The sequence below is a fragment of the Tauraco erythrolophus genome, chromosome Z (genome assembly GCF_009769465.1).
Source record: "Tauraco erythrolophus isolate bTauEry1 chromosome Z, bTauEry1.pri, whole genome shotgun sequence".
In the NCBI taxonomy this organism is placed as follows: domain Eukaryota; kingdom Metazoa; phylum Chordata; class Aves; order Musophagiformes; family Musophagidae; genus Tauraco; species Tauraco erythrolophus.
The window spans coordinates 11,057,912-11,074,060 of NC_141496.1; the positions used below are offsets into that span (position 1 = coordinate 11,057,912).

The 16,149-nt window shown below is 41.7% G+C and overlaps 1 protein-coding gene across 1 annotated transcript in view; it reads left to right on the forward strand.

Annotated features, from left to right (window-relative positions):
• The window catches only part of DNAI1 (dynein axonemal intermediate chain 1), a 174,537-nt gene that overhangs the window by 19,630 nt on the left and 138,758 nt on the right, over positions 1-16,149 (forward strand). Inside the window, exons 3-10 of the mRNA XM_086629225.1 lie at positions 116-214; positions 1,145-1,225; positions 2,813-2,939; positions 4,635-4,714; positions 5,550-5,699; positions 8,726-8,785; positions 11,136-11,270; positions 12,141-12,143. Coding sequence (XP_086485351.1) covers positions 116-214; positions 1,145-1,225; positions 2,813-2,939; positions 4,635-4,714; positions 5,550-5,699; positions 8,726-8,785; positions 11,136-11,270; positions 12,141-12,143 — 735 coding nt within the window. The remainder of the gene's footprint in view (positions 1-115; positions 215-1,144; positions 1,226-2,812; positions 2,940-4,634; positions 4,715-5,549; positions 5,700-8,725; positions 8,786-11,135; positions 11,271-12,140; positions 12,144-16,149) is intronic.

Genomic DNA, 16,149 nt, shown 5'->3' on the forward strand with positions numbered 1-16,149 from the left:
GATTGGGAAATGCTGTTTTGGCCTCCTTGCTCCATGCTCCGAGAAGTGCTGCTTTGGGAGGGAGCAAAACAATCACACTCTTAGTGCACTCATGGGCTTGTCGATCCTGTCCTAGGATGAAGATGGCTCCACTGAAGCGGGAGAGGGAGCAGATGAATGGGCGGGAGCAAAGGCTCTAGTCAAACCCCCAGATCAACTGGAGCTGACTGAAGCTGTGAGTAAAACAGTGCCTGTAGTTGTAATGAGATGTGTACGAAACTCCGTGAGCCGAAGCCTGCCTCTTACCCACTTGTTTGGAGGAAATTCTGTGAGAGTAAAACTCCAGTACTTGCTAAAGTACAATATCCGCAGCATAAACTGAAATGGCTTCCAGCAGCAAAACAGGGAGAATGCGCTTTGAAACACAATTCTGAGCTTAAGACAATGTAACTGCGTGGAGTTGATCCAAGAGGAGAATGGGACTGGGGCTTCCCTTGGATAAGGAGGACCCCAGAGCCAGCCCTGAGCTTTTCAGATGCCTGTGTCTGGTACACAGGACAGGGAGGTGTCCTACAGTTTTACGCCCATTTCTTCTCAGCTTGGTTCAGTAGGATTGCGGTTGGTCACCCTTCTAACTGCAGTTGTCTCTCTCTTCTCACTGTCATGTAAAACTCTAGCATTGCTCCCTGCTCTCCAGGTAGCTCTCAAAGGGAAGGCGTGTGTACTTCCCCCGACTCATGTAGTGAGAACAGTTAACACCTGTAATTTTTCTTCACAGTGCTCGATCCTGCAAGCACTGCTACTGAGCTTACTGTTTATTTTGGACAGTGTATGCTTCAAGACACAGGTTGTCTTTCCTCTCCTATAGAATGCAGTTAGCATTTTTCAAGTGCTACCATAGCTGAAATAAGAATTAACATGACAGCTAAAGAATTCAAGAAAGCCCACTGAAGCACTATGGTAGGAAGCAGGATGATTGTGCTGGATTCCATTCTGAGCTAGCCTGGCTCCAAGCGTTGTTCTTGGGGAGGCATCAGCTGCACATGATGTATCTTCAGTGAACTGAACATCATAGAACTAAGCGTAAATCTGGTGATTTTTTATGCTGTACGTTGTATTAATAGTGGAGTATTATTTGTGATATTATTTTATTTCCATTCCAAAGGAATTAAAAGAGGAATTTACACGCATCCTGACAGCTAATAATCCCCATGCTCCCCAGAATATCGTCAGATACAGCTTTAAAGTAAGTGTGGCATGACCTGTAAAGTCAGAAAGAGATTTTTCGCAGTTAACTGGTTTTGTGTTTTCCTTTGATTTATAACCGAGTAAATTTCCTTTTAATGTGGCTTAATCTTGTTACATATTTACTGCCAATGGTTCCTAAAGGGTTTTTGCAGAGGGTAAAAATCTAAAAGCATTGGCATATGTATTCAAAAGCAGTATATAACTATTGTTCAACAAGGTCTGGCAGCAAACATAATTAGTGTAGTAACTAATTTTTAACTAACTAAAAGTTACTAAGACAGTAACTTTTTCCATTCTGAGGTGGTTAGAAGACAAAAGGCAATGCTTTACTCAGTCTTTAAGACAGTTCTGCCTCAGTATCCTCACATCAAGATTCAGTTGTCTGAATTATAGGAGAGCTCAGAAATGTGCTTTGTGAAATCGTTGACAAGAGCTCTATTCATGATCAGTAGGAGTGAGCAGGGGAGGGTGCATCAAAGATTGCCAGGAGACTCCAAGAGTCACACCTTCACATTTGCACATGCAGAGCATATGCTGCATTACCCTGGTGCAGCCTTCTCCTGCTAGCATGTACAGATAGCAACACAGTCTCCTGCAGGGAAGAATAGAATGATAGCTTTGCCTCCGACTCCTCCCTTGGAAGGGTTACACCCCCTGAAAGAAAGGACACAGGGATATTTCTCTGAATCTGGCATTGGATTATCCCCAGCCTTAGGCAGGGAACAGACAACCAGGTGATATATTCCCAAACCTGTCTCATCTCTGTGTCACTGTAACTAGTTTGACCAACCGTTACATGAGATCACCAGAGAAAGGAAAACAGTATTGTGCAAGCAAAAAGCTCGCTTTCTCTTCTATTTGGTGCTTATGTTTTCTGTATTTATGAGATAGAAACAGGTGATGAATGGTCTGTACCTTTGAATCCACCATAGTGGCTTAAGTGGGCTAGGTGCTATGCTGTGATTGGTACAGACAGTTGTATTTTTAAGAAGAAACTATTGAAGCATCTGTGGTCTGATGCTTCTGATTGCTTTTAGGTGCAGCTCAAAATCTTGATGCACATTTGGAGCCTAGGTGTATGCCTGCACTGCGCAGTGGTCCACAAGCAAGTGCCAGTCAAGTCAGCTTCAAGCAGCTGCCTTAGTACAGTGCTTATAACCTGGGCATGGTGCTGAGAGCCTGAACAGACTCCAGATCAGAGCTGCTCTTTATGTATGGTGCTGCGCTTGTCTAGGTACAACAACTCATTCAGGGGTCTCACCACAACAGGACCTAAGTGTCTGTTAGGGAGTGCAGCGTAGTAGAGGTCCACTAGAGCTGTACCTGAACTCATTTGCTGTGGTAGCAGTGGAGAACTAGAGGTTTCATGTTCTTGTTTCTTTTCATTGTATTTTTAATTTATGGCTCTCAGTGTCCTGAGATATAAATAGCTGCTGGAAGATATTCAGTGTAAATATGCCAATAACAAACATGTATTTATCAGCATGGATATTCTTAGCTTTAGCAATTTAGGCTACAAAGCATTTCTGCTTTGAAAAACTTTTTTCGCATGCTGACTTTGTTGGGTTTATTTCACTCTCTGTAGGAACGAACATACAAGCCAATAAACTATGTGGATCAAATGGCCATTCACTTCTCTTTGAATGGAAACATGATACTCAAAGATTCAGATGAAGGCAGACGACAGAGTATCAGGTTAAACGCTGTAGCAGGTAGGTTTATGGTCTGAAACCACAATCATTTTCAGCTAGGCACTGGACCGCTTACTCAACATGAGGGAGTGGTCACACTTCCTCGCCGTAGAATAGAACAGCTCCTGTTTTGGCTTGCCTTCTTCTCCAGGAACAAATGCAGAAAAAACAATCAGCTAGATGTTTGCCATAGTGTAGAGAAAGGTTTATGCTTTTTGAGCTATTTGAACAATAGTGCTGAAATTTTCAGAGCTATGTAGTGCCTTTTAAACATCTTCCACTACCGTTAGTTGGACACACATGTCTAAACTCCTTAGCCTGCTTCGAAATGGGGAGGATGGGGAAGGTGGGAGAAGGGCTCTTTACGTTAGTGATGGGTGATAGAACAAGAGGAAATGGGTATACACTTAGTCAGGGGAGATTCAGGTTGGATGTTAGGAAGTATTTCTTCTCTGAAAGGGTTGTCAGCCACTGGAATAGGCTGCCCAGGGAGGTGGTTGAGTCCCCATCCCTGGATGTGTTTAAGAATAGGGTGGATGATCTACTTAGGAATATGGTTTAATGGGGATTAGGGACAGTTGGACTCGATGATCTCTAAGGTCTTTTCCAACCTAGAAATCTATGAATCTATGAAAGTTTCAGCCATGGTTTAAAGTATTAAAGCAGAAATGTTTGGAGGCTAAGTGGGCATTCAGGGAATTATAATATACCTGACCAATTCTTAGACTCTTACCAGGGTATCTACTTCTGGACAATGTGAGATACAAACTTTTGAGCTATTTGAATCTTTGATCTGAGCTACTATCACCGTACTTAGGTTTTCAGTCAAAAAGACACCTTAATCAGAGGCTAAAAAGCTCTATTGTTATTAAAGAGTTCTAGGTTCGAATTTTCAGCTGGGAAGGAGGTACTGCCTAGTGATTTTCTTATATTTCTGCTCTTTGTGAAAGGAGAAGCTGTGTCGCAAAGTGTCCTTTTAAGGTGGTAACTGTCAGGCATGATGATACCACTAGATAAGCTCCTGAAAATAGTTGTTACTTACAGCTTCTGAGGGTCAGTGCCTCTTTTATTTCACACTTAACAGAATGTGCATGATGGTTTGAAGTAGGACAAAGTGCTAAATGGGATTTTCAATGCTGTGAAAGCATGGATTGTTGTTGGCAGTACTTTTCATAGATTACAAACCAGCTAGTTTGAAGCAGCTTGATGCTAGCATGACTACACACTTAAGGCTATGACTGGAATGTAGGCAGCCATCATTCTCTAACAAGACAGGTATATTCATTTTTATCCATATAAACAAGAATAAGCCATGTTATAACTCTTATGTGCCTTGAAAGCATTCTTTGTGGTTGTACATAATTGCAGGCATTTCTGGAGGGCAGAAAGGTCCAGAGCTGAAGAGGTACACAGAAACAAAGCTACTCAGATCAGAATTGGATTTCAGAAGCTTTATTTGAGTCGGAAACAGATTTTTGATTTCAGTCCAGCCAAAATTACTGAGATTTCATTCTAGTAATAACATTGTCTCCCTTTGTGGCTTTGAGCAAACAATCACCCTCCAAATTGGGGATTAGTTACTGTGTTGTCTAATGAGATAGTATTAAAAAAGGATGCATCTGTATAGTAATGCTCGCGAAGATAGAAGGATCTGTAGAATGTGGAATAATATGTGCTATTATCCTAGGCTTATTCATTTGTCTTTTCTACCTTCAGAAAAGACTCCTGTTGAGACTTCTGCAGTAACGTCTGAAGATGTAGAGATTAAAGATGAAGAAAACACGGAAGATACTCAGGTAATTCTCCATAGTCAGCTGAGAGCTGTCCATTTTATTTTTAATATTAGACTTGAAATTCATTTTTTATAAAATGGGCTTGCTGAGAAGCTTCTGTGATTGATTGTTTTATGCCTGAGATGTCTCTGCTGTATGTAGGTCCTGCAGATTCTACTGAAGAGCTGTAATCCTGCCATTTTTTGGTTTGGAGAAGCTGTATAGGGGGATGACAGGTCTCTACGCACCAGATCTGTCTTTATCCAGATATTGTATCAAGATAGAGTATAATTTGCTGGGATCTGGAATCTTCCTGGACAGCATGTCCATTCCTTAAAGAGAAATTGGTGAAAAACAAAATGTAGAGAGGTGAAAGCAACAGACTGAAAAAGCAGTGACCTGATTTAAAGGCAATTGGCTGATCAGGAAAGGAGTGTTCTGTGAGAAGTTTGTTTGTATCCCTACAGTGTCAGGCCCTGGAATCAGGTTCAGACTAGTTTCAGATATAGCTGACTGTCTAGCAAGGAAATGATAATACAGGGTAGTGGGACTCTGAGTCTTCTGGTTCCTGAGTCAATTTTATCAAAGGCAGTCGTGCTGTATTATCCCACTCATGTCAAGCTCTGTTTTAAAGTAACTTCAGTTCCTAATTTTCCATATTTCTATTTAGTTACTGTTCCAGAATCTCCTTGTTCTTAGAGCTAGAAGTCTTCTAATTTCCATCTTACATATTGAATCTTCAATTCCAGTCTCCTTCACTAGGCAGCAGAAATCCAGCAGTCTGAGAAGAAGTGCTTCTGAAGAAGGAAAGAGATGTCTAGCTCTTTCAGGATGGAGTCACTGCTCTATTTTCTTTCAGGCTGCAGAAGAAGAGGCAGAGGGAACAGCAGATGTAGCTGAGGCAGCAGAGGCAGAAGAGCCTCCTCTCCCAAGAGTGAAGGAGCAGAAGCTTGCAAACCAGTTCAACTTCATTGAGAGAGCTTCAACAACACTCAACAACCCTATGCGGGTATGCTGCCATTTCCTTTGGTGACTTGGAGGAACTTTTGGAGGGCATACAGATTATCTGTATTTGTGTTACATCCTGTGATCTCTGTAGATACTCTTAGGAGAAAAAAAACAGTGGTTTACTATGATAAAACATTTGAGGTTATGAAAATGGTGACAGAAACATTCTTGCCCCGAGGGCTCTTGGATAGCCTACAAGAAGTTTTGGTGCTACTGTAAATCCTAAACCTCTACTTGGATATAACATTTTTCATGTCTATCTTCTCATCTGAAAAAGTTTAGAGCGATGGTTAGGGTAGTAGCTGAGGGCTTGGAATCCATGAATCCCATTTCCTTTTGCCACAGAGTCCCTTTATGACATAGTACTTTGATTCTTACCCATGGAGCAGGGATGTAAGTGCCCCCATATTACAGGGATAAAGATGTGTACACTTGTGTTAAACACAGGTACTACAGTAACAGACTGTCGTGGTTTAGGCCGATCTGGCAACTGAACTCCACACAGCCGCTCTCTCACTCCTTCCCCAGTGAAATGGAGAGGAGAAAAATATAATAAAAGGACTGAGGGTCGAGACAAGAACAGAGAAGGAGCACCCACCAACCATGGTCCCGGGCAAAACAGACTCGGCTTTCTTAAAGCAAAGCAATTTATTAAGAGTTACTTAAAAGGACAAAGGGAAACAAAACCAATTACTTGAGAGGATAAAAAGAAACAAAGCCAGATCTTAAAAACAACACCTTCCCCCCCCACCCCTTTCCTTTTCTTCCCGGCTCTACCTCCTCCCCCAGCAGCGCGGGGGGACAGGGAATGGAGGAATGCAGGTCAGTTCATCCCATGTTGTTACTGCTGCTCCTCTCTTAAAGGAGGAGGAGTCCTTACATCCTTTTTACCTTGCTCCAGTGGATCCCCTACTCACAAGGAAAAATCCACAGACTTCTCCAGAGTGCGTCCTACCCGCAGGATGCAATCCTTCCGCATAGATTGCTCCAGTGCGGGCTTTACCACAGTCTTGGATTCTTAGGGAGTTGTTGCCACTCCATCCGATGTTCTAGATGCCTCTCTACCTTGTCACGCATCCCATGCTCCACGACTGTCCTCAGGCTCAGGCATCTCTTCTTCAACGTGGCTTCTCCACGGGCTGCAAGCAGGTGTCTGTCCCACCAGGACCACCTGGCTGCAGGGGGGCTGCTGCCATCTCGCCACCGGTTGCAGGGGAAACTCAGCTCCGGCACACCTCGTCCCATTCATCTTCACTGACCCGGTGTTGGTGTGGCTGTTTCTCTCAGATCTCAGTCCTCTTTGGGTGAACTTGGCCCAGTGGGCACCCCAGGAGTGGGGCGGGCACCCTGGGAGTGGGGCGCTCCCCAGGTTCCCCTGGCGGATCCGCCACTGCCATCCTCAGCGGGTGATGCCGGCCTGGCACCGGCACCCGCCCGGCTGGGAGCGGGGGAGTGGGGGCAGTGCCCCCCTCCCCTCTCCTTGCTCCTGGGCAAAGCACATTTCCGGTTCCTTTGTCCCAACTTAAATAGGGCAATTCGCAGAGGCACTGATTGGCTCAACCCCAAGGGGCATGGGGGTCCGATCTGGTGGCCAGAACCGGGTCTGACCAGTTTCCAAAACCAGGGAAGCCACAGGGAGCAAATCCCCTCTCCTGCCACCAGAACTCTTTTACATCAACCCATCGCACAGACCGTGTAAGTATGACAAATCTTTACTGCTGCTACATCACACATCTCCCTCCCGCTCTGTGCATGCACTTTCTGGTCAGCACAGACCCAAGACCTTATGTTCATTCCCTAAACTTTTTGCTGAGCCTGCAGCCATTCCCATTGAGTGTGTCTTCACAGGGCCTCCTGACTGAGCAGTACTGGTGATGCTGGCCCTCAGTTGAGTGCTCAAAAAGGAGCTTTCTGAGTTGGAGATACAAGTTCCAGAGATAAAATTCTCTTGTTTTCCTTGCTGCCTGGAATCAGAGATTCTCCAGAGAACCTGCCTGCCTTCTTGCAGCCATTACACCTAAAGTGAGATAGATTCCTTTACATCTGATGGGCCTGGGGAGATCTAAGAGTTACTGTATTGCTGAAGCTACTGCCTCCTAGAAGGAATACCGTCTCTGCCTTCTAGTAGGGAAGGAGGACCTCAGGAGAGTTTATCCAGCAATGGGGTGCTTACTGCAAAGCCTGAGCTAAGATTCTGCATCTTTCAAAAATCCCTGTGGAGGCCATCGAATTTATTTTTCTGTGTCCAGATCTGCGCATTCACTTCCCATTGATTTTACTGTGAAAGGCTTGTGTGCCTCTGTGTGATTCTGCCTTTGAAAGTAGAATATAGACCTTAAATAGCTGTGAAGTACTGCTGTGTGCTGTACAGGACGTGCAGCTTCCACCTCTGAGACTGCTTCATTTCAGAGGTCGGTGAAATGCTACCGGCAGCTTCTTAAAAATGTCCTGACACAACAGTTTTTTGAAAGAGAATGATGTTCCATGAAATGAAAGTTTCACAGAAATGCATTAATTTCTTTCAGATTGATGATGAAGGGTGGTAAAAAATATTATTTCAGTAACATCAAATGAATTGTTTATAGGTCATCATTCTGTTCAACTCTTCTGTTTTGGCTGCTGTACCCAAGTGGATTCTTAATATATAGGTCAAAACTTTTCAAATTTGGCAGGATATAATAACTGGTGCCACAAAGCATAGGAGAATGTTTCAAATGGTAGAGATGGAACAAACCATTTCGATTCCTTCAAAATGCAATGCTGAAATTAAATATTTTCAGTATGTTAGAAAAAAAGCAGAAAGTCTTGTGAACCTTCTTTTGGTCCACAAGAAAATCTCTTTGTAGTTGCATGATCACCTATAATGTTTGTACAGTGCTCTAGGAGTCATTTGGATGTTGAATTAATCTTAAATCAATGTTATTTTAACTACCTGCTATGAGAAGGCTGTTTCCACAGCTGGACTATGAAACTGCAAAGAGTTTCAATGCAAGGATTACAATTCTTTGTCCTTTTTTCTTTATTCAGGAAAGAGCATGTCAATCAGAGCCTACACCTTGTAAAAATTTCTCAGCCACTGCTAACCAGGTATATCCTTTTTGCTTTTAAAGTTTTTTTAGAGTATGTTTAGGAAACTGAGATATAAGAAAGAAAAAACCAAATTGCTATGTTTGCATTCGTTCTAGTGGAATGAACTCCGATACTATAGTTTTGATTTCTGGTTTAAATCTGAGAGAAACTAGTGTGGCCCTCTTTTCTTCCTTAATGGGTGATCTCGCTAGTGGTTTATATTTCTACGGTCAAGTGTCTCGGTTTAGCTGCTTTTAATTGACCTATGGCTTGCCAGCCGCCCTGGCCAGTCTGCTTTAGAGAGTCTTAAATGAGTGGAAACGAGGAAACCAAAGTGTGAGAATGGTTCTAGACTCAGTAAGATGTGCAGGAACAGAGACACAACCGCAACTTGCAGGCACTGACTCCTCTGGGCACACTGCACTCTTTGGAGTGGGGACTGTCCTGTTGCTGAAGATCTTCCATCACTGTGTGGTGGGTGAGCTGGTTATTTGGGAGGAGCTGTGATCCAGCATTAATACCCGGTCAGCTACAGGACACCGCCATCAGCTGATCCCGTCAGAGGCAGGTTCAATGGGGTCCGAAGATGCAGAAATGAAACAATAAAAAACACTTACCACACATCTGCATGGTAGCTCCACTTTGAGTGCTGTGTTTAGAGCATGGAGACCCCTGAAGATTTCATACAGCAGGGAATTTACAAGGGTTCATAGAGTTTTTGAGAGTGTTATTAAGAATTTGATATATGCAACACTGTGGTTTTCACTTTGTCTAAGTTTAGTTGTATGTGAAAGGGGGTTTCTAAAGCCTGAAGCTGAACCCGGTGAGAACTACAGAATAAGGAACATGGAAGGCCCACTCTAAGCCTGTTGCAATAGACTCAGCGCTCTTCTACGTAGTGGGAACGTGCTTATTTATTCATGATGAAGAACTATACAGTGTTTTCTCTGTCTCTTAAAAATGTAGATAAAAATATTTTGCATGACGTTTTACATGTGAAATATGCTATAGCTTTCATTGGAAAGGAAATCCAGCCAATTCCGCTCATTAATTCTCACAGATATTTACAAAATGTATTTGTCACTGATGCCAATATTGCTTCAAATCAGTGTACCAAACTTGTGTTGAAAATATTATTTCATTACCAGTGTGCCATAGGAAAACTCAGGAGAAAGTATAATAGCAGCAACTTAAAAAACGCTTTTATAGGAAAATGATATGAAGGGAAGCAAAGGTGTTACTCTGTCAAGCTGGAAACTGTAATCCAGTCTATTCCTGAACTTGAAATCACACAGTAATTGGCCTGAGATCTTCCCTCCTTCCAGATGGAGTTTCCTTTCATTTTTTCTGGCAGTGAGATGACCTGAGAGTTAAGAGAGAACAGAACTATTTAAGATAATCAATCTGTTGCTAAAATTTTGCATGAAATATTTGAAAACTAAGAGGAAAAGTTTTCTGTTGTTTTCTTTTTGTTCTGTTGAAAATTTGAGTGAATATAAAATAATATTTTAACATAGCTCTTTTTCCTCAACTCTTTTTCCTCTTGTTCTTCCTTATGCTCACAATTTCCTATTTCAAAGTTTTTTGTTCTGCTTCTTCTCCTGCTCTTCTCATCACATTTTTTCATCCGTTCTCAGATGTTTGGAACATCTTTCCATTTAATTTCTGCCTGCAAATTTACAACTCAATACAGTTGGGTTTTTTTGCTAAAGATTTCTGCTGCCTTTCTTTATTTGAATGTTCTAGTCTACTCTCTCTCTAAGCTGATGTGTCAGAATTAGATTGTCTTTTGTTTTGTCCTGAAAGAATTTTCCTGCTTCAGATACAGTACTAGCACTCCAATATTAATGAATAATTCTTAAGTAGAAAAATTACTTTCGGACCTACTCAAGTAAGACATTAGTGTCATGTGGCATAGCAGAAGATGTAAAACTGCTCTCTGTCTCCATTCGATCATATGCTGCAGAATTAGAGTCCAAGATTTAAATCAATTTAATTCTCCAACAACACATGAGAAATGTCATAAAGCAGATGTTCGATGTATGTTTCCTATTGAACACTGGTAAATTAGCCAAATAAAAAGTCCTACAAAAAAGATACGGAGTCAAAGGACCAAGAAGAGCATTGGGGGAAGGAAATTGTTATGAATGCAATAATGTCTTCTTAAAGAGTAAGACATGCCTCATCAAGCTTTAAAAATCCTAGGCTTCAATCCTTCACTTTTTTGTGCAGCAGGCCACGTGTCTTCAGCTAATTCCAGTGGCAGTGCTACTTTTGTGGGGACTATCATATTTTTGTGATGGTGTAAATGGCTGTTTTCTGGAGTATAATCAAGTCCTGATAAATCCTCCCTCTGTCTGTCTCTCAGTGGAAGATCTATGATGCCTATGTGGAGGAGCTTCAGAAGATGGAAAAGTCAAAAGAGAAAGAAAAAACAAAAGTTCAGATAGCAAAGAGAGAAGAGAAGAAGAAAGGAAGAAAGTTAACTTCTCTGGAGTCACAGGTATGTTTCATAGTTCTGGAGGAAGCGTGCTCAAAGTGGTGGTGGAGGTGTAAGTAATACAAGTTACGTGAAATTTAGCAACTCATGCTGGCTGAGTAGCTAGTTGTCTCAGCTGGCAAGTAACAACTCTAAGAAATGGAAAAATTATATTTTACTGGGGCCTGTATTTCTAAAACAGGATTTCCATTTTGCTGTACTTTTTATGGGAATACAAAACAATGGGAAGCTGTAATCTTGTCTTCAAACCTGATTTCCAAGTGAGATTTGTGGCTTTCTTATTTGTGCAGTCATGTTTTTGTCTCATTTTTTATTAGCATGTGAGGGATGAAAGAATTAAATAAGCTGAAACACTGTGTGACTTTTCAAATAATTCCAAGTGATGCAGAGTTTTTAGGTACAATCTTCCAATCTGAAAGGCAAATAAATTTAGAATTCTTTCAAAGTGTTACTAAAGCACTGTGGTGAAACATATGATTTTTTATTATTCTAATGATAATATTGTATAATTATAGTTTTTATATATTCTAGTTATATACATATAAATGGTATATTATACATAATTTGTATAAAAATACTAATGGTTAATTGAAATCGAAGCCTACATACTTAAAATCGAATAATGATTCTGGGAGGCTTGACGTAATTTGCAGGGAGATCATTGAGGCATCGTTTATTCATTTAATTGGAAAGTGACACCAGTGTCTTGTTCCAGTGTTTGAAGTGCTATGCCACGGTCAGTAATAACATGGCATGGTGATACCTCAGTCATGGCGATTTGATCATCCCAAGAGGACGTCAGCCACACAGCAGAACGAATGGCAAGGGCTGCTGAACTGAAGCAGCCTCCATTAGTCTGGCTTCTCAGAGTAGCAGGTATCATAATTCCTGCCACTCTCTGAGCTGGTGTTGTGATCTTGCTGTGAGGGTGACACTAGCTCCTAATCCAGGCTCCTCTGTGAGGAGCAGGCAAGGAATGCCTTGCAGGGATGCCACAGTCCGTTATGCTAAAGTGACAGTATCCCCATCTTAAAAATGTCATCCCACTTTAAGCACTGAGAATACCGTATGGCAACCCTGAAAGACTTTTTTCATGTTCTAGAACATTTTCAGGGAGTTTTGGAAGTTTCTATTAGGGTTTAACAGTGTTTCAGCTATACATAATTGTGAGTGGTTCTTTTCCCCCTCGGTGTAAGTTAAACTATTTAGAAGGCAAACTGAAATAGTTTCTATAATGACTGGAGCAAAATTCACTGAGAACTATAATACAGAAACATGGAAGTCAATTCTTAGGTTGCCCCTACAATGGATGTACATAGATATCAACACAATGAAGATGTATCTATGTAGTAGAAGCTGCTAGCTCTTGAAGCTGGCTTTAGCACTTTCGTACCGTATGACTGATTCGGTTGTAGAGAATTTGACTGGTTTAGGTACCCCAGCAGCACTGTGCCATCATAGAATCATAGAATGGTTTGGATTGGAGAGGATCTCAAAGATCATCTACTTCCAACCCACCTGCCATGGGTGGGAACACCTTCCATTACACCACGTTGCTCAAAGACTCATCCAACCTGGCCTTGAACTCTTCCAGGGATGGGGCAGCCACAACTTCTCTGGGAAACCTGTTCCAGTGCCTCACCACCCTCTGAGTGAAAAATTTCTTCCTTATATCTCATCTAAATCTGCCCTCTTTCAGTTTGAAGCTATTGTCCCTTGTCCTATCACTACATGCCCTTGTAAAAAGTCCTTCTCCAGCTTTCCTGTAGGCCCCCTTTAGGTACTGGAAGGCTGCTATAAGATCACCCTGGAGCCTTCTCTTCTCCAGGCTGAACAGCCCCAACTCTCTCAGCCTGTGTATACTATAACTCAAAAGCTTTCTAGTATAATCAGACCAGGAATATGTTCTGACAGGCTTCTTCCTGTGAATTGTGCTATTGAAATTCACAGTTCTTTCTAAAACTAATAAATGTTTCACCTGAGTACATTTTTGAGAATTAAACCTGAAGTCAATGATACAATTATGGGATGGACTGCTAACAGCTGAAAATAAAAATGAGATAAGAATTCTATCAATGAAACCATGTTGTAAAAAACCTGCTGCATGCTCCACTGACAACAGTGGGAAGATGAAATCCAGGCACCCGTGATCCCTCCCTTTGATCCTTTGCTTTTCACTCTTAGCAGTTTCCAGGGGGATTGCAGGGAAGACAGAAATTCAGTACACTGAAAAAGTGAAAGGGAAAGTATCTTCATGCAGAGTCAGTCTCCCAAATTGAGACCCACTGTGATGCTGGTGGGTCAGCTTCAAGTGTATGAAAAACCTGGTGAATTTTCCAGTCGTTAACTGGAAACATGCAGCCTGAAGTAATCCAAGGCTAGAATCAGATTTATATCAAGCATTACATCTGGTCATGTGTAGGTCTGTGGAAATTAAAGTTTGATGACATCAGAATCTGTACCTCTGGTCTCAAGTCAGCAATGGAGAAGTGGGTTTTGAGGAGCTTCCAACTCACAGATCACATATATGATAATTGAAACAGAGCTTTTCCGCTTTCTGAGGGCATCCTGCCTTGATCATTGCTGTAGGGGAACTGTGGAACGATCAGGAGATGTGGCTGTTCAAGGTCAAGGATGCAAGGGCTAGAAGCAGCAATTGATTTCCACCATTGTTTCTGTCAGGCTAGGTACTAGGAAGAAAAAGACTGTGATAGCTACTGAAATAGCACTGGATTCAACCCAAAGGGAAGAACAGGAGAAAATTAGTGGATATTACTGTAGATGGATCTCTGGTGGAAGCTCTCGCTATGGTAGGAGGCCATGAAAGAGAAGATGCAAAACTAGAGCTGCAGCTGGAGATGATGGTAGGGATCGGATGAGGATTTGGAAACATAATAGATGAAAAGAAGGAGAAAACAGTACTCGTACTGAATAAGAGGTCAGAGAACAGATGACTGGGAGAGGAAGAACATATTCCATGGAAGAATGTCACCAAGACAAGAGAAAAGAGAAGAGAAGAGAAGAGAAGAGAAGAGAAGGGAAGAGAAGAGAAGAGAAGAGAAGAGAAGAGAAGAGAAGAGAAGAGAAGAGAAGAGAAGAGAAGAGAAGAGAAGAGAAGAGAAAGAAGAGAAGAGAAGAGGAAGAGAAGAGAAGAGAAGAGAAGAGAAGAGAAGAGAAGAGAAGAGAAGAGAAGAGAAGAGAAGAAGAGAAGAGAAGAGAAGAGAAGAGAAGAGAAGAGAAGAGAAGAGAAGAGAAGAGAAGAGGAGCTTTGACAGTGGAGTAGACGATCCTTACTACTGGAAAAGAAGTAGAATGAAACCATGCACTGCGCTGAAGAATGAGGAGAAGCAAGGAAGATGTGGTTTGGAAAAGCAGAAGAGAAAGGCAACCAACAGACAAAGGAAAGGAGGTAACCAGGAATTCCAGCAGAAGGAAGGGTGAGAATGATATAAAGAAGAATATGAGTGAAAAAAGACATGCTAATAGAAAGTATTTGACTGGAAACTGTGATGAGATACTCTGAGACATCTCTCAATATGTCTGTCACTTGAATGGATCTAGGGAGATGAGGATGTGCTACGTTCAAGAGCAGTGATACAACATTTGAAACTTTTCCTCAGTTTCCAATAAAGGCAGCAAACAGAACATGGTAAACATGGAATACAAGAGGAATGTTACAACATTTTAGAAGCTGAAAATAGTGGGAAGCAAAGAGAACTAGACAGAAGTGTTGTATCTGCTTGTCCTGTTCTTACTGTTCCTGAGCCATCTGCTTATGGCTCTGATTATGGAGAGAATCCTGGCCCAGACATGCTCTTGATCTGATCCAGTATGACCCTTCTCATATTGTTGCGTGAGTGTAGAAATGAGTGTCTGATGTAGAAGAAAATGCAAAGAACCTAATGCAGTGAAGCTGATGCAAGCTAGCTGCTCTCACTCTGAGATGACAAGGCATGAAATCACAAGTTTGATAGTAAGGATTTTTAATGACTATCAAAAGAGGGGTGGAACTATGGAATTGTAGTATAAGAAGGATATATTATGTATCATTCTTCCAGTACCTGAAGGGGGCCTACAGGAAAGCTGGAGAGGGACTTTTGACAAGGGCATGTAGTGACAGGACAAGGGGTAATGGCTTTAAACTGAAAGAGGACAGATTTCGATTAGAGCTAAGGAAGAAATTTTTTACATTGAGGGTGGTGAGGTACTGGAACAGGTTGCCCAGAGAAGTTGTGGCTGCCCCATCCCTGGAGGTGTTCAAGGCCAGGTTGGATGAGGCTTTGAGCAACATGATGTAGTGGAGAGTGTCCCTGCCCGTGGCAGGGGGGTTGGAACTAGATGATCTTTGAGGTCACTTCCAACTCAAACCATTTTATGATTCTATGATTCTGTATGTAAGAAGGGTAGAAATAGTTCTGTTAGTCTCACCTTTAACACTATATGAGGCAATAGAATTAATATGGAGAGAAAGAATAGAGAATTGGGAGTAAATATGAAATGGAATAAAATAGCACATGTTTACCAAAGGTAGCCTGTGTCCAAATAATCTCATCTCTTTCTTTGATAAAAGAAAAGTTGTGGTTTCCTTTAAAAAAGAAAGCATAATAAAGGTAATCTAGCTGAAATTCTGTAAAGAGTAGTGCCTTTGGGAAATGATTAGATAAACCAAAAAAGTTGTTATTAGCACAGATTAGGAGGGGCCAGTGGACAGGAAGACTGCATTTTGGAGTATTAAAAAAATGTTTGATAAGGTGAGAGCTTAGAGTTTGGAATGACAGGGAGAAACATGAATGTAGCAGCTGGTGAGTTGTGATGTAGCTGTGAGAAGACAGGTATGTTGCTGGAATATATTGTGTAAGGGATAGCAGAGAAATACTATTTC